This window comes from Chaetodon trifascialis, chromosome 12, assembly GCF_039877785.1.
Source record: "Chaetodon trifascialis isolate fChaTrf1 chromosome 12, fChaTrf1.hap1, whole genome shotgun sequence".
Taxonomy (NCBI): domain Eukaryota; kingdom Metazoa; phylum Chordata; class Actinopteri; order Chaetodontiformes; family Chaetodontidae; genus Chaetodon; species Chaetodon trifascialis.
In genome coordinates this window covers 9,691,573-9,706,037 of record NC_092067.1, presented here as the reverse complement: position 1 = coordinate 9,706,037, position 14,465 = coordinate 9,691,573, and the positions used below count along the sequence as shown (strand labels likewise).

Genomic DNA, 14,465 nt, shown 5'->3' with positions numbered 1-14,465 from the left:
ATCTGATTAAAACATCTTTCTGCGCCCTGCAGGAAAGAGACCTTGGCGTTTGTGAACATCCTCTGTCAGACATTGTCATCGCTGGGGAGGCAGCTCATCCGCTCCCCCACACCTTCCACCGCCTCCTTCAGACCATCTCTGACCTCATGATGTCACTTCCTAGTGGCAGCTCACTTCAGCAGATGGCACTTAGGTACGGTTTCTGAATGATTGGAAAACAATAACAACCCACAAACCAACTCGACTTCAAATCATACTGACTCTTGGGTAATGTCCTCAAGCCTAGTTTTGTGCATTGAGGCGTTATTGTCAACAGTAAGTTGGCAGTAATTTGCATCATACTTCCAATTTTCACGACCTCTTTGCCAGCTTGGAGCTATTTGTGCATATTATGGGAAAGTAACTTCCAGACTTATTCTTCTAGATGCTGGAGTCTCAAGTTCAAGCAGTCCGACCATCAGTTCCTCCACCAGAGCAACGTTTTCCATCACATCAACAATATCTTGTCCAAGTCAGATGATGGAGACAGCGAGGAGAGCTTCAACATCAGTGTGCAGTCAGGCTACGAAGCGATGAGCCAGGCAAGAAATCAACCACTTATTTATTTACTTACACATCAGATTTGTCTTCTGTTGGTCAATACAGATTGAACCAACAGTAAGGGTCTGTGTTTATGACATGCACTAAACTTACTCTGACATATCTGTGTGTGATAACAGGATCTCTGCCTGGTGACCTGTCTGAAGGATCTGACCAGTGTAGTAGATATCAAGACGTCGAGTCGTCCAGCCATGATCGGCAGCCTGACCGATGGCTCCACAGAGACCTTCTGGGAATCTGGAGATGAGGACAAGAACAAAACCAAGAGTATCACCATCAGTTGTGTGAAGGGCATTAATGCCTCCAATGTGTCTGTTCATGTGGACAACTCCAGAGACATCGGGGTAAGGGAGCAACAGTACACCAGGCATTTGCATGTTTGGGGGATAAAATGCTGCTTCTTATATAATAAATGCATAATTAGGGCCATGACGGTATTGATGATGATAAAGTATGTATAAGTGCTGTCTGGTGGATTTCAGTGAATTACGTTTTTCTTCTGTCACATCCACAGAACAAAGTCACATCAGTGACATTCCTGTGTGGAAAAGCAATAGAGGACCTCTGCAGAATCAAGCAGGTATATGACCAGTGTAATATGTGAGATGTTCAATGGGTTGTTTTCATGAGGGGCACCTTGGTTGATCTTGAATTACAATACACTACAGATTTACATGCACATGTGGCAGAACAGTGTGAACATCCTGATGCCTTTTCTTCCAAGGTTGACCTGGACTCACGTCACATGGGCTGGGTGACAAGTGAGCTTCCTGGAGGGGATCATCTTGTGATCAAGGTGGAACTGAAGGGTCCGGAGAACACCCTGAGGGTTCGCCAGGTGAAGGTCCTCGGTTGGAAAGAGGGCGAGAGCATCAAGATCCTGGGACAGATCTCAGCCAGCATGGCCCAGCAGAAGAACTGTGAAGCTGAGACTCTCCGAGTGTTTCGCCTCATCACCTCACAGGTCTGTCTAACTGCTTCATGCATGCCGCTATTACTTTTCTGTACTGTCTGTTTTGCAGATAGTAGGTGCAAATAGCTGGAGCCTCTTGGAAATTTTTTCTTGTCTCTACTTTGTTGTGTAAATTTAGGTCTTTGGAAAACTCATCTGTGGAGATGCAGAGCCGACTCCAGAACAGGAGGAGAAAAACCTACTTTCCTCACCTGAGGGAGAAGACAAGGTCTGCACTGTCACATGATGACAAATGTTCACATTAACTGACTGGAAAAATTCATGACCTTCAGCCTAATATTTAACATCTTTTTGTTTTTTCTGAATAGGTACCATCTGACGCAGACCTTAAAGAGCACATGGTGGGAATCATTTTCAGCAGGAGCAAACTGACCAACCTCCAGAAGCAGGTAAATAGTTAGTTCCTTAAACCATTCACCAGGTTGAATTGTTGCAATCTCAGCCCTCTGATGCCCTCTAATGGGTGTGTTTATTACCAGGTGTGTGCACACATAGTCCAGGCCATTCGCATGGAAGCCACACGCGTGAGGGAGGAGTGGGAGCACGCCATCTCCAGCAAAGAGAACGCTAACTCGCAGCCAAGTGACGATGACGCCTCCTCAGATGCCTACTGCTTTGAGCTCCTGTCCATGGTTCTGGCTCTGAGTGGCTCCAACGTGGGCCGCCAATATCTAGCTCAGCAGCTAACACTCATGCAAGACCTGTTTTCTCTGCTGCACACGGCTTCCCCAAGAGTACAGAGACAGGTGGGTGAGGGCACACGCATCTAGAGATTCAGTCATGTGCATTTTGGTGTTTAAAGGTATCCTTTGGAGTTTTCTTGTAAACAAACAGATTTATGTTGGCATTAACTGTGGTCTGTTGCTATGTTTCTTGCCACATTACTGCCACTAACTGTCAGTCAGTGGAATAGGATGAAACTGGCAGCAGTAATGAATTTTGTGTCGCCTGCGCACTCACATGCATGCATGTGTGTCCGTTTGCTCACCAGACACACGTGTAGACTGCTGATATGGTGAATGCCTATATGCTAAAATTTTTATGACTGTGATACACGTAAGGGTTTTTAAAATCAGCATCCAGTAGATGGAAAGAGTCACACCAGCCATCATGTAGATTATCAGCTTTACCTGATGTTGATCCAACTCAGATGTTCTTCATTTAAATGAATTTGTGGTTTGGAGTTAGTGAACATGACACTGTACAGATTATGTCTTGTTTGCCGTCTGATCTGATTTGATAACCTCTAACCCTCGTCTCAGGTCACATCACTGCTTCGACGCGTCCTTCCAGAGGTCACACCAGTGCGACTTGCCAGCATCATCGGGGTGAAGGCTTTGCCGCCGGCAGACATCAGTGACATCATCCACTCCACAGAAAAGGGTGACTGGAACAAGCTCTGCATCCTTGACATGTTCCTGGGCTGCATCGCAAAAGCCCTCACTGTGCAGCTGAAAGCCAAAGGCACCACCATCTCTGGCACTGCCGGCATGGCTGCTGGCAAAGGGGTCACCACTGTCACGCTACCCATGATCTTCAACTCCAGGTGACTTAGTTTCTGCCAGGCCTCCAAAATTTGGGATTTTGACACAGATACAGTTTGTGGTAAATGGCAGTTACCTTTGATTTTCATGCTTACGCTCCTCTCCGTCATGCGCAGCTACATCCGCAGAGGGGAGAGCCACTGGTGGATGAAAGGCTCCACCCCCCCTCAGATAGCAGAGATCATCATAAAGCTGGTCAAAGACATGGCAGCTGTAAGTTCCTGTTATTTCAGTCTATCTGTCCTTTTAACTCCCTGTGACCCTAATTTCACCATCTTCATCATATCAACATAAATTTCATGCTTTCATCTATTCTTGCACTGGGAAAAGCACCTCTAAGATGGTCATTTGCCATTTTTAGGGCCACCTGTCAGATTCTTGGTCCAGAGTCACCAAAAATGCAATAGCTGAGACCATCATAGCACTGACCAAAATGGAGGAGGAGCATCGATCTCCTGTGCGCTGTATCGCCACCACAAGGGTAAGGACTGAAATGTCATCGTACGTACAGTGTGTTTGAAAATACTTGATATGAATTAATCATATACTATATCCCCTTCTGCCCCATAGCTGTGGCTGGCCTTAGCTTCGCTGTGTGTGCTGGACCAGGACCACGTTGACAGGCTGTCCTCTGGTCGCTGGATGGGCAAAGATGGGCAGCAGAAGCAGATGGTGAGAAAGATTTAAAAGGCTAAGAGCTGCACTGTGTGAAAATATCTGACAGATAAGCAAAAGAATGACCAATTAATTTCCTCCTCTTCTGTGCACAGCCTATGTGTGACAACCATGATGATGGTGAGACAGCGGCCATCATCCTGTGTAACATGTGTGGAAACCTATGCACTGACTGTGACCGCTTCCTCCACCTGCACCGACGCACACGCTCTCACCAGAGACAGGTTAGCGTGGTGATTCTTCCAGTCGCGTTAGCTGCTGATCAGTTGCAGGAATATGGGGTAGAATGAGCTCGTGTTAATCTGGCCTTTATGGTTGCTTTCAGGTGTTCAAGGAGGAAGAAGAGGCCATAAAGGTGGATCTCCATGAAGGCTGCGGGAGGACCAAGCTCTTCTGGCTAATGGCTCTGGCTGACTCTAAGACTATGAAGGCTATGGTGGAGTTCAGAGAGCACACAGGTAATATAGCAACAGAGCGTACCACTGTGTTTTTCTTGACTGTGAGTATATGACTTTATGACTTGGCCTATCGCATATATTTCTGCTCTGATGTGTCCTTTTTTTGTACAGGTAAACCAGCCTCCAGCAGCTCAGATGCCTGCAGGTTCTGTGGTACGAGGAATGGAACGGAGCTGTCTGCAGTGGGCAGTGTCTGCTCAGACCCAGACTGCCAGGTACTTAACGTCAACTATTAGCAAGAAGACTTGCACACTTATTCTCTGGCTGTCTAGGACTCAGTATGGTTTTTCTCTAAAAATCCAAAAGATGTGATGTTATGAGAGCTTAATGCCAGCTAATTGATTCAGACTGCCTGGGCTGGTGGCTTGTAAATTGGCTAGCTTGCTGTTTGCAAATTTTCTTCATCAGCTAACGTTACGAAGCAACCAACACCAGAGCTATGCAGTGTAGCAAAGCTACAGCTAGCTGGCTCATCTTAGGTAGCTCGCTCGCTAACATCTCTATAGTACAATGGCTAGTATTGTGACTCCTAAGCCTCACCAGTTTCTCCTGTTGTCTCCCTCAGGAGTACGCTAAACTGGCCTGCAGTAAAACTCATCCTTGTGGACACCCCTGTGGAGGAGTCAAGAATGAGGACAGCTGCCTTCCATGTCTGCATGGCTGTGACAAGAACACCGGCTGTCTGAAACAGGATGCAGATGACATGTGTATGATCTGCTTCACGGAGGCCCTCTCTGCTGCTCCTGCAGTACAGGTAGCTCTAAATGTCAGTTTTCATCATAAGCTGAAAGAGTCTCCCTTCAAGATTTTCTCATTTAATGTTTAACTGTTTTTTGTGCCTTCAGCTGGACTGCACTCATGTGTTCCACCTTCAGTGTACTCGTCGTGTGCTTGAAAATCGCTGGCTCGGGCCCCGAATCACGTTTGGGTTCATGTTGTGTCCCATTTGTAAGGTAAGATGTTACATGAGCCTCTCTGATTGAAGAGATTGACCTAGCAACAAAGAGGCAGACTGTTACTGCTGTCTTTTTTTGTGACGTGACACTGACACCATCTTCTTTATGGATGTGGGTTCGTTTGTTTCATTGTTTCTCTCCAGAACAAAATCAATCACTCTGTGATCAAGGACCTGCTTGACCCAATTAAAGAGCTCTATGAGGATGTGAGGAGAAAGGCTCTGATGAGGCTGGAGTATGAGGGGCTACACAAGAGCGAGGCAATAACCACACCAGGAGCACGTTTCCACAACGACCCTGCAGGCTTTGCCATGAACAGATATGCATACTATGTCTGCTACAAGTGCAAGAAGGTACCATGTGAACTATAAGGTCATTGTTTTTTCATTTAAATGTCATTTAGGGATGTGAAAATTAATGGTCGGCCGTATTTCCAGGCCTATTTTGGGGGAGAGGCTCGCTGCGATGCAGAGGCAGGACAGGGAGATGACTACGACCCCAGCGAGCTGATCTGTGGAGCGTGCTCAGATGTCTCAAGGGCTCAGGTGGGTGATCCTGGCGTCACTATGACCAATTTAAAGGAACAGTTTATCATTTTGGGAAATGCACTTATTCTCTTTCTTGCTCAGGCATTGTGCTGTGTGGAATAGACATGTGATTTCAAACATCTATGATTTAAGAAGTTTTAAAGGTGTACTTTCACCAGAATAAATCCTGTCACTGACCACGTTTTCTCTTGGTAGCTCAGCATGACAACTTGTCATTGATGGCAAAGGTTGTGAGTTCAAGACCCAGATGCAGATTGCTTTTCTTCCATCTTAGGCCATTGTGCTGAATTAGACACAGGACTTTATTTTTGGTCCGGGCAGCTCTGCTGATGGACCCTCCTGTATCTCTGTTTGTCTTCCTCCTACTCTTTCTTTCATCTTCTCCCTCTTCCTCCTCCTTCTTCCTCCTCAAAATGCCCCTGAGCCACTGCTGCGCAGCAGCTAAAATTCATGTGTATTTTTCACCAGATGTGCTCCAAGCATGGCACAGACTTCCTGGAGTATAAATGCCGGTACTGCTGCTCTGTGGCTGTTTTCTTCTGCTTTGGCACCACACACTTCTGCAACGCCTGCCATGATGACTTCCAGAGGATGACCAGTGTCCCCAAAGAGGAACTCCCCCATTGTCCTGCAGGTGCTTAGCGATTCTGTTGACTGCACTCTTCTGGAAAATGTTCAGTTCTTCAGAGTGCGCATGGCTGACAGGAAATACCAGACAGAAATAACTGAGGAAAAAATAAGTGACGTGTTGTTTTTGTCCTTTCTATCACAGGGCCCAAAGGCAAGCAGCTGGAGGGTACTGAGTGCCCTTTGCATGTGGTTCACCCCCCAACGGGGGAGGAGTTCGCACTGGGCTGCGGCGTGTGCAGAAATGCCCACACCTTCTAAACAACAAGACTTTTACTGAAAACCAGTTTGTCTACTGTGATTTCTGGCTGCTGTTGAAGCCCAGCCGTCAAACTCGGCTCTTGCATTGTCAAGTCTCCTGGACGCTGGACCAGGTTTCTGCTCTACGTCAAGAGTCCTCAGGTCCGCTCTTCTACCAACATCAGTATCCAAGCTCTGCTACGGACACGAGCTGCGACTCCTTGGGATTCAGAGTAACCTGAATGGGGGGAAAAGAACAATAGAATTTTAAAAAAGAAGAAAAAAAAGAAAATAACTTGTGACGTGTTTGCATGCGGCCGTTGTATCCCCTCGGCTTCTATAGACGTTGCACACCTCCTGATCACTGAAGTGTAACAGATTAAACATTGAATATGAAATAAATTTGCTTAAAGGCAACTGTGGATCAGCGTGGGTTTAAAAAAAAAAAAGGAACAGGCGGTATTTCCAGCTTCCTAACTATAAATTTAAAACATTGTTGTATGTAAACTTTTTTTCGTAATCTTGTACAGTATTCTCCACTGTCAAGTGCATCATGGGTTGACGGACAAAAAAAAGATAAGTTGGTGGATAAGACTGTTAAGAATATTATGTTTGGGAGGAAAATAGTGTACGATTTATCTAATCTTGTATATAATGATACTATTCAAAATAGCTGTATTCCGAAGTTGCTACTCTTCACTTCAGTTTTGTTTGATATTCTGGGTTATGTTTTGAGCCAGAACTTTTAATGAAGTGCAATACTGGGTGTGCCTCCTATTTTGCAGCTGTTTAACCTATGGAATGTATGTCAATAAAGCCACTGTACATTTTTATACAGTAGACAGTCGTAATTCCCCCTCTTCTAAGTGTGAAATCTCTTCTGTTGTCTGGAAATGAGAAGGAGGAGCCTGGCGCCTGCAGTGAATAAAGCTGGATGTAAATCCTATTTGTAGCTCTGTCAAAAAAAAAGTACCAAATCCAACAGTAATACAAAACAAACAAAAAACCTCGCAGTGAGACTGATTACAGCTGAAAGATTTGAGGGGCCAGTCTTCACACCAAATAAAATTGTGCACCTGTAATGCTTTTCCCTAGTAGGAGGCAGAGGGATTGGGGGTCAGGGGAACAGAGTGTGGAAAAAAAGCAGCTGCTGTTATATAAAAAAAAGCTTAATACTTGTGAATCTGCTCTGTAATATCTGTGGTGGATGGAGTTGAATGGTAATAAACCAGGTTCTCTGTTTCGCAAAGTACACACGTGTCCTTTTTTAATGAGTGGTGACAGATCCATTAAATTATCTACTGCTGGCCTATGATTTGTTTATATTGAAGACATGGCGGTACCGATCTAGCTAAAGACTTCAATGGTTCCTGTGTGCATCATTTCTGCACATAGAAAAATAGAATGTTTGAAACTCTTGCGCATCTCAGCAGAGACTGGAAAAATAGAGGATGTCTTACTCTGCCATTTATTTCTTGGTGTCAACGTGCACAACTAATTCAGTCAAGTCTCACTAAAAGGCAAAATAAACTGTTGGCCTATAAACTGTGAGGGCAACATCACACGCATGTACTGTCTGCAGTGTCAACGTTCAGGGCTGTATTTTTTTTTTTTGTAGTTTGTCGTTTACATTGTCATACCCAAATATGTACAAACCCAAATTATTTTACAGGTGAATTTCCACAAACAAACCAAAGGAATCTTATTTTATTTTAGACACAAACGTCTTATCTTGTTTTTCTTAAAGTGAAATGCTGAAGTCGCGTGAGCAAAACAAGACAAGCTATGTGTATATTTTTTGATCATCAGGTGAGTCATGAGTCGAACAGAGACGATCTTTACCAACAGCCATTTCGCATTACATTTCCCATGGTGCACCGCTGCTGTCACAACAACACTTCGCCATTTCAGGTGTAAGGGGACCGTATCTCCCGCGAAGGAATTGGGTCATCGAAGCGGAGGAGCCAGGTTCTGGCTTTCTTCACTGAAAACATCTCTCACCTAAACGGCTGGGTTATTGTTTTCCGATGCGTGTTATTTGGTTGGTGCGAATGAGTTTTTCCAGCGTGGGCCCGGGCTGAAGTGTCACAGCAGTTGTCGGATTTTCCTGCTAACAGCTAGCCAGCTAGCTGAGTGTAAACAACAAGGTACGATGGGTGGCCAAGCTTGGCTAGTTGTGTTGTGGTTGAATTAGCAAATATCACAGAATGAAATGTGCTGTGGGTCATTCTGTAAATAAAGACTTGAATTTTAACTGCGTAGGCAAGATACTATTTGGAGGCAGAGTCCTGCCACGAGGTTGCTTTATTGCTACCGATGATTAAAAAGTAATCTCATCCAACGTGAAATCTAGCTAGCTAAGCTAGCTAGCCGTAAGTTACCTTACATTGTCATAATGACTTGGCGAGTAAAGTAAATGATTTCCTGTGAGCTCAATTTAACCTTAGCGTTGTTGCAACTAAGTACGTTGCACAGTGAGCTGTTAATACAGCGTATAATATCAATTTATCGATGGCTGCCTGCTTCAGTTTGGCCTCCAGCTAATGTAGCGTAACGTTAAATCATAACAGACACGTTTCTTCTGAAATAAACAATAACGTCACTGCGTTATTAAATTAAAAAAATATATATATATATCACTCAACCATTTGCTAAAGTACAGTCAAACACGTGATGCTGCAGTATATTACAATAAAAAAGTGCAATAATAAATTTATTGTATAGCAGGATATTAGAATCTTAAAGGGTCTGTGTAATCATTTTGTGAAATCTGTAAAACCCATGTCACACAAAGAGTTTTAACTTGTGTAGTGCTGGATCTATGAAGGTTGGGATCAGTCAGGCTAATTCAATCCCCTGCCAGGATGACTGTACATGTATCTGTTATTGTAAGTGGGAATAGACTGGGAGAGGACTGGTGTTTGGAACAGACATCCCAAAGCTCGGTGACTGTTCTGCTTCATGTTTTGTCAAGGTTAAACTGAATGGACTTATTAATCAGTATATTTTCATAACAAGCTTGTCACTGCCATTGCCCAGGATGAAGAGGATGAAAGGAGGAGAGGAGGGCAGCAATGGCTCCTCCAGTAACAGCCCACCAGAGACTTGCAAGAAGGTGCGTAAGCAGACGAGCGAGGAGTCAGAGGCAGTGGCGGCCGGTGGGTCACCGGCCAGTGATTGGGCACGACTGCCTCAGGAACTGCTGCTTCACATCTTCCAGTACCTTCCGCTGCTGGATCGGGCTTATGCCTCTCAAGTGTGCCGCGGCTGGAACCAGGCTTTCCACATGCCCGAATTGTGGAGATGTTTTGAGTTTGAGCTTAACCAGCCGGCCAGCTCTTACCTGAAAGCCACACATCCAGACCTCATCAAACAGATCATAAAGAGGCACTCCAACCACCTGCAGTATGTCAGCTTCAAGGTAACGGTGTCAGAATATCCCTCCTGATTCAAAATGTTCAACAGCATTTGGCTGAAAATGTTTATATGTTCCTGAAATGACGTTTGAATTTTGTACTTGGCAGGTGGACAGTAGTACAGAGTCTGCAGAGGCAGCATGTGACATCCTTTCCCAGTTGGTGAATTGCTCACTGAAGACCTTGGGGCTCATCTCTACAGCCAGGCCGAGTTTCATGGAGGTTCCAAAGGTAAAATTCACATAAACAAGAGGGGTCTGGGTCTCTATATCTTTCTTTCATGTACAATTTTATTTTATTATGCGTTGCTAGTGTCTTTCCATATTACTTTTAAGGCTGAGGCTGAGGATGTCAGTAATTGGTTAACAGCATAGATCTGTGTTCTCATCTGAGGATCGAGCTGAAAAGCAGTGTTTGTTGTCACGCACAGCAAAGGACAAGAATGTAATCAATTCCAAGGCCTCTTCAGGGCACAGGATGTTATTTTTTAGCTTTATTCTTTCTCTCTGAGTACACGCTGAGATTCTTACTATGAACTCTTGAAAGTCATACTGCCCTGGGAAGCTGTCACCAGTTATCATCACAGTTTCACACACATGTCTACCTTCCTTGTCCCCATGTTCTCTATATCCGGGTTTTGAAGAATCTCGTTTTAAGGTCAACAGAAACCTGCAGAACCGTTGCATGCCTAAGAGGCATTGTCTGTCGCTACAGGAAGGAAATAATGAAAGTGTTGTGCTTGCCTTTTCTCACTCATCCTACACAGATGGTTTTCTATTCAGTTGCAGAATTATTAGAATCACTTTTCAGTATAATGTATGACAGTTAAACAGCACTACAAACTACAGGCTCCATAGTTACTATAGAGTTAGATAAGCTCCTCTCTAAAGCAGCTTTAACCAAACTGACTCACAGCTTTTGTTGCAGTGCTGATATATTAGACTACATCAGGTTTAGCTAGGTGTACCTAAGTAGTCTGCAGCCAGATAGAGGTCTATTGTCAGTTGTGTAGCAGGCAGCATATACTTGAGGAACACATTGTCCAAATATTTACATTCACTATGTGTTGTAACCCAGGTACAGCTGAGTGTAAGGTGGATCATGCACTGATCACACTAAAGAGTAATTGTTCAGTTAGTAGTTGTTGCCAAGCCTGAGGAGGCAGAGAGTGCGACAGTAGGTGCACCCAGACAATGGGTGTGACACCTTGTAGCACTTCATTCTCACTATGTTTAGCTTGTTCGCCTCATATCCAGATCAGACATGTCTCGAATCATATACTTATTGATCATATACATGAGTTACAGGCTGAACAGGCTTGCATGACAGAGTTTCTCTGTTTTTGCACTTGCAATGCATTAACTTGGAAATGCTCTAAATGTATTGATGTTTGTCTGTTATTGTTTATTGTACTTTGATGAGTCACTTGTTTTTGCTAATATCCATGGCACCAATCTGTGTGTATTTTTGTGTGACTGGAACCAAACGTGAATGTGACAATGCACAGTACATATGGGCACCATCATTCTAAATATATGTTATTCAGATATCGCCACCAAAAGCTAAGACCTGCGATCTTCTGGTGACTTCTAAAAAGTCCTCTGACAGTGTTCTAATTCATAGTGCCGTCTTTGTCCTTCCACAGTCTCATTTCATCTCGGCTCTGACTGTGGTGTTCGTCAACTCCAAATCACTGTCTTCGCTCAAGATTGACGACACGCCAGTGGATGATCCGTCACTGAAGGTGCTGGTGGCCAACAACAGTGACACTCTGAAACTGCTGAAGATGAGCAGCTGCCCTCACGTCTCCCCAGCAGGTACAGTGTTTCAGTGCTTGAGCTGAGAGGAAGCAGCCCTGTCATGTTTATTTGTATGTTTGTTTTCTTTGTGGTCGTTGGATGACATTCAATGCAAAATACTGTCAAACATTGCCAGTGTTTGCCTTTCAGTCAAATGATTCTGACTTCCTTTTTTGAGTCATAAAGCTGTAAGTGTTTCCATTCAGTCAGCAGCTACTTGGAGCCTGTAATTTTCTTGTCTGCCCTCATTCAGTTTTGTGTTTTTGCCGGACGTAGCATGATGTGTTATGAATGTTTTGTGGTTATCCAGTTTCTCTTTCTTGCGCACATTTTCCTGGAACTGATTTTAATTGTTAGCTATGATACCGATTAAACTGTAACTCATCTGGCAAATATATAGTCTTTACTGCTTATGAGCAATGTTCAGTGTGTTTTCAGGAGTTCTTTACCCTTTTTAGAAAATTCTAATTCTAATCTGTCCATTTTTGCAGGGATCCTGTGTGTGGCAGACCAGTGTCATGGGCTGAGAGAGCTGGCCCTTAACTACCACCTCTTGAGTGATGAACTCCTGCTGGCCCTCTCCTCAGAGAAACACGTCCACCTGGAACACTTGCGGATCGACGTGGTGAGTGAGAACCCCGGTCAGCACTTCCACACCATCAAGAAGAGCAGCTGGGATGCCATGGTGCGGCATTCACCCAAGTTCAACCTGGTCATGTACTTCTTCCTCTATGAGGACGAGTTCGGCCCTTTCTTTAATGAGGAGATCCCTGTCACGCACCTCTACTTTGGTCGCTCGGTCAGTAAGGAGGTCTTGGGCCGCGTCGGCCTCCACTGTCCTCGTCTGGTGGAGCTGGTGGTGTGCGCCAACGGCCTGCGTCCCCTGGATGAGGAGCTGATCCGCATTGCGAAGCACTGCACCCAGCTGTCAGCCATCGGCCTGGGCGAGTGCGAGGTTTCCTGTAGCGCATTCGTGGAGTTTGTCAAGATGTGTGGCCGGAGGCTCTCCCAGCTGTCCATCATGGAAGAGGTGCTGATTCCAGATCACAAATACTCCCTGGATGAGATCCACTGGGAGGTTTCGAAGCACCTGGGCCGTGTCTGGTTCCCAGACATGATGCCGACCTGGTAAAGTGAAGTCAAAGAGGCACACAGAGTTCAGTACGTCAAGTTTGTGGTGTGGGAAATTCATCTCCTCCATGTTTGCATTGAAAAGCCTTTACATGCTCGACTGCAGTGGAGTGTTGGGTGCCAACATGAACAGCATAAACTTGCTAAACTCCTGTGTGCAGGGCAGGGATGTAAGCACCTGACGGCTATACAATGTTATCACGGCATGCAAACACCACATAGATGTCTGCCTGTTAGCTTCAGAACAGACAGTGGAATCCTGCTTTGCCTGAACTGCAGACAGACTCAGCAGGCTGGCCTCTTCACACGTTAAACAATCAGCACACAGACCAGTGCAGGTGGATTTATTTGACGAAAAAGCAATGTTTTTATAACTGCAAGTAGAGTTATATGGACATTGTCGCCTGCTTATGATGATCTGTACCATGAGAAATGTCTGTGTGTGTGTGTGAGTGCGTGTGAGTGTGTGTTTTAATGTTTTTTTAACATTGTGGAGAAATTTGGGACGATTAGGTGCACAATCGCATGTCGTTACACTACCACTTGGCCTACTTAAATCCTGTCTGAAAAAGCAGCTCTACACTAACAAAATACGGCATTGGAGGTCTCCAAATGGCTGCACTTATATGTATATAGTTAGTGACAGAAGGTGTTCTGTTAGGGGTAGTTAAGGTGGGGTGGGGGATTCGCTTAATTTTGCAGTGGCTGGGTCGTACACGTAACTTTAAACTAATTTAAACATAAACAGCAGCAGTAGAGTTGACATTGCTTTTCCTCCTGGCCATGCATCTGAAGAGAAATCGTGATCGTGGAAAATGCTAGAAGTCGGCCAGGAGAGAAACCAAAATGTGTACAAAGGTCTCGGCCTTTGAGACATGAAGGTGTACAGTCTTGCTCGATGTCAGAGATTTTGATTTTCTCCGGGTTATGCAGACTTTCTTTCTTTGCTGCATCGCACATCAGTTGGCTTGACAATGTAATTCCTCTGTTTTGTATTAAGAAGGTTTGTGTACAGTCGTAGATTTCGTAAGCACCTTAGATGAACACCAAATGACAGTTAGGACAAGTCCTACTGTCCTAATGAAAGCAAAGAAACAATCTTTATAGCGCTCCAATTTTTCTTAGTTGGACCCAGATTTAGTGATGATTATTTACACTGTGCTCGGGGCTCTGTTGAATCAGACACCAAGGATGGCATATTGAAGTAATACTGATGAAAGAAATGGAAATTAGTCTATGTAAATATAGTGCATATAGTGATAGTGCACAGAAATGTCTGAATTTGGAGGTAGATATTGGTGAGTATCTAACCTTCGTGATCAGATTGGTTCATAGCGATTCTGTAGGTTAGTCTCTGCGGCTATTAGCTTGCAATGCACGCTGGGAATGCAGAACTCACCATTTGTGTTTCTCAGGTGTATTAAATGATATTTTTTAAAATAGGTTTCATTTATATCTTCTGCTATTTGCCTGTTTAAGCTCTAAACCTGTCGTGAAT

At 44.5% G+C, this 14,465-nt stretch overlaps 2 protein-coding genes across 13 annotated transcripts in view; both read left to right on the top strand.

Moving 5' to 3' along the window:
• mycbp2 (MYC binding protein 2) overlaps positions 1-7,873 on the top strand; it is a 57,005-nt gene extending 49,132 nt beyond the window's left edge. For all 12 annotated transcript variants that reach the window (XM_070975913.1, XM_070975919.1, XM_070975908.1 and 9 more), the window contains 21 exons: positions 33-193; positions 425-581; positions 720-944; positions 1,115-1,180; positions 1,325-1,564; positions 1,692-1,781; positions 1,882-1,962; positions 2,053-2,319; positions 2,836-3,119; positions 3,234-3,330; positions 3,479-3,598; positions 3,688-3,789; positions 3,888-4,016; positions 4,118-4,250; positions 4,362-4,465; positions 4,816-5,004; positions 5,096-5,203; positions 5,350-5,559; positions 5,644-5,751; positions 6,223-6,388; positions 6,527-7,873. In XM_070975913.1, coding sequence (XP_070832014.1) covers positions 33-193; positions 425-581; positions 720-944; positions 1,115-1,180; positions 1,325-1,564; positions 1,692-1,781; positions 1,882-1,962; positions 2,053-2,319; positions 2,836-3,119; positions 3,234-3,330; positions 3,479-3,598; positions 3,688-3,789; positions 3,888-4,016; positions 4,118-4,250; positions 4,362-4,465; positions 4,816-5,004; positions 5,096-5,203; positions 5,350-5,559; positions 5,644-5,751; positions 6,223-6,388; positions 6,527-6,642 — 3,153 coding nt within the window. In that variant the 3' untranslated portion in view covers positions 6,643-7,873. The remainder of the gene's footprint in view (positions 1-32; positions 194-424; positions 582-719; positions 945-1,114; positions 1,181-1,324; positions 1,565-1,691; positions 1,782-1,881; positions 1,963-2,052; positions 2,320-2,835; positions 3,120-3,233; positions 3,331-3,478; positions 3,599-3,687; positions 3,790-3,887; positions 4,017-4,117; positions 4,251-4,361; positions 4,466-4,815; positions 5,005-5,095; positions 5,204-5,349; positions 5,560-5,643; positions 5,752-6,222; positions 6,389-6,526) is intronic.
• A 636-nt stretch (positions 7,874-8,509) lies between these two features.
• On the top strand, positions 8,510-14,181 carry fbxl3a (F-box and leucine-rich repeat protein 3a). The gene is made up of 5 exons (XM_070975748.1): positions 8,510-8,768; positions 9,661-10,042; positions 10,146-10,268; positions 11,683-11,854; positions 12,328-14,181. Exons 2-5 carry the CDS (start codon positions 9,662-9,664, stop codon positions 12,966-12,968), a joined length of 1,317 nt encoding a protein of 438 aa, XP_070831849.1. The 5' UTR covers positions 8,510-8,768; position 9,661; the 3' UTR covers positions 12,969-14,181.
• The last annotated feature ends 284 nt before the right edge of the window (positions 14,182-14,465 follow it).

Excerpts from the sequence above, each read along its gene's own strand:
- fbxl3a (XM_070975748.1), top strand. The coding sequence starts at position 9,662 with ATGAAGAGGATGAAAGGAGGAGAGGAGGGCAGCAATGGCTCCTCCAGT. Across the intron at positions 10,043-10,145 it reads TGCAGTATGTCAGCTTCAAG|GTGGACAGTAGTACAGAGTC; the intron begins GTAACGGTGTCA and ends TGTACTTGGCAG. Across the intron at positions 11,855-12,327 it reads CCCTCACGTCTCCCCAGCAG|GGATCCTGTGTGTGGCAGAC; the intron begins GTACAGTGTTTC and ends CCATTTTTGCAG.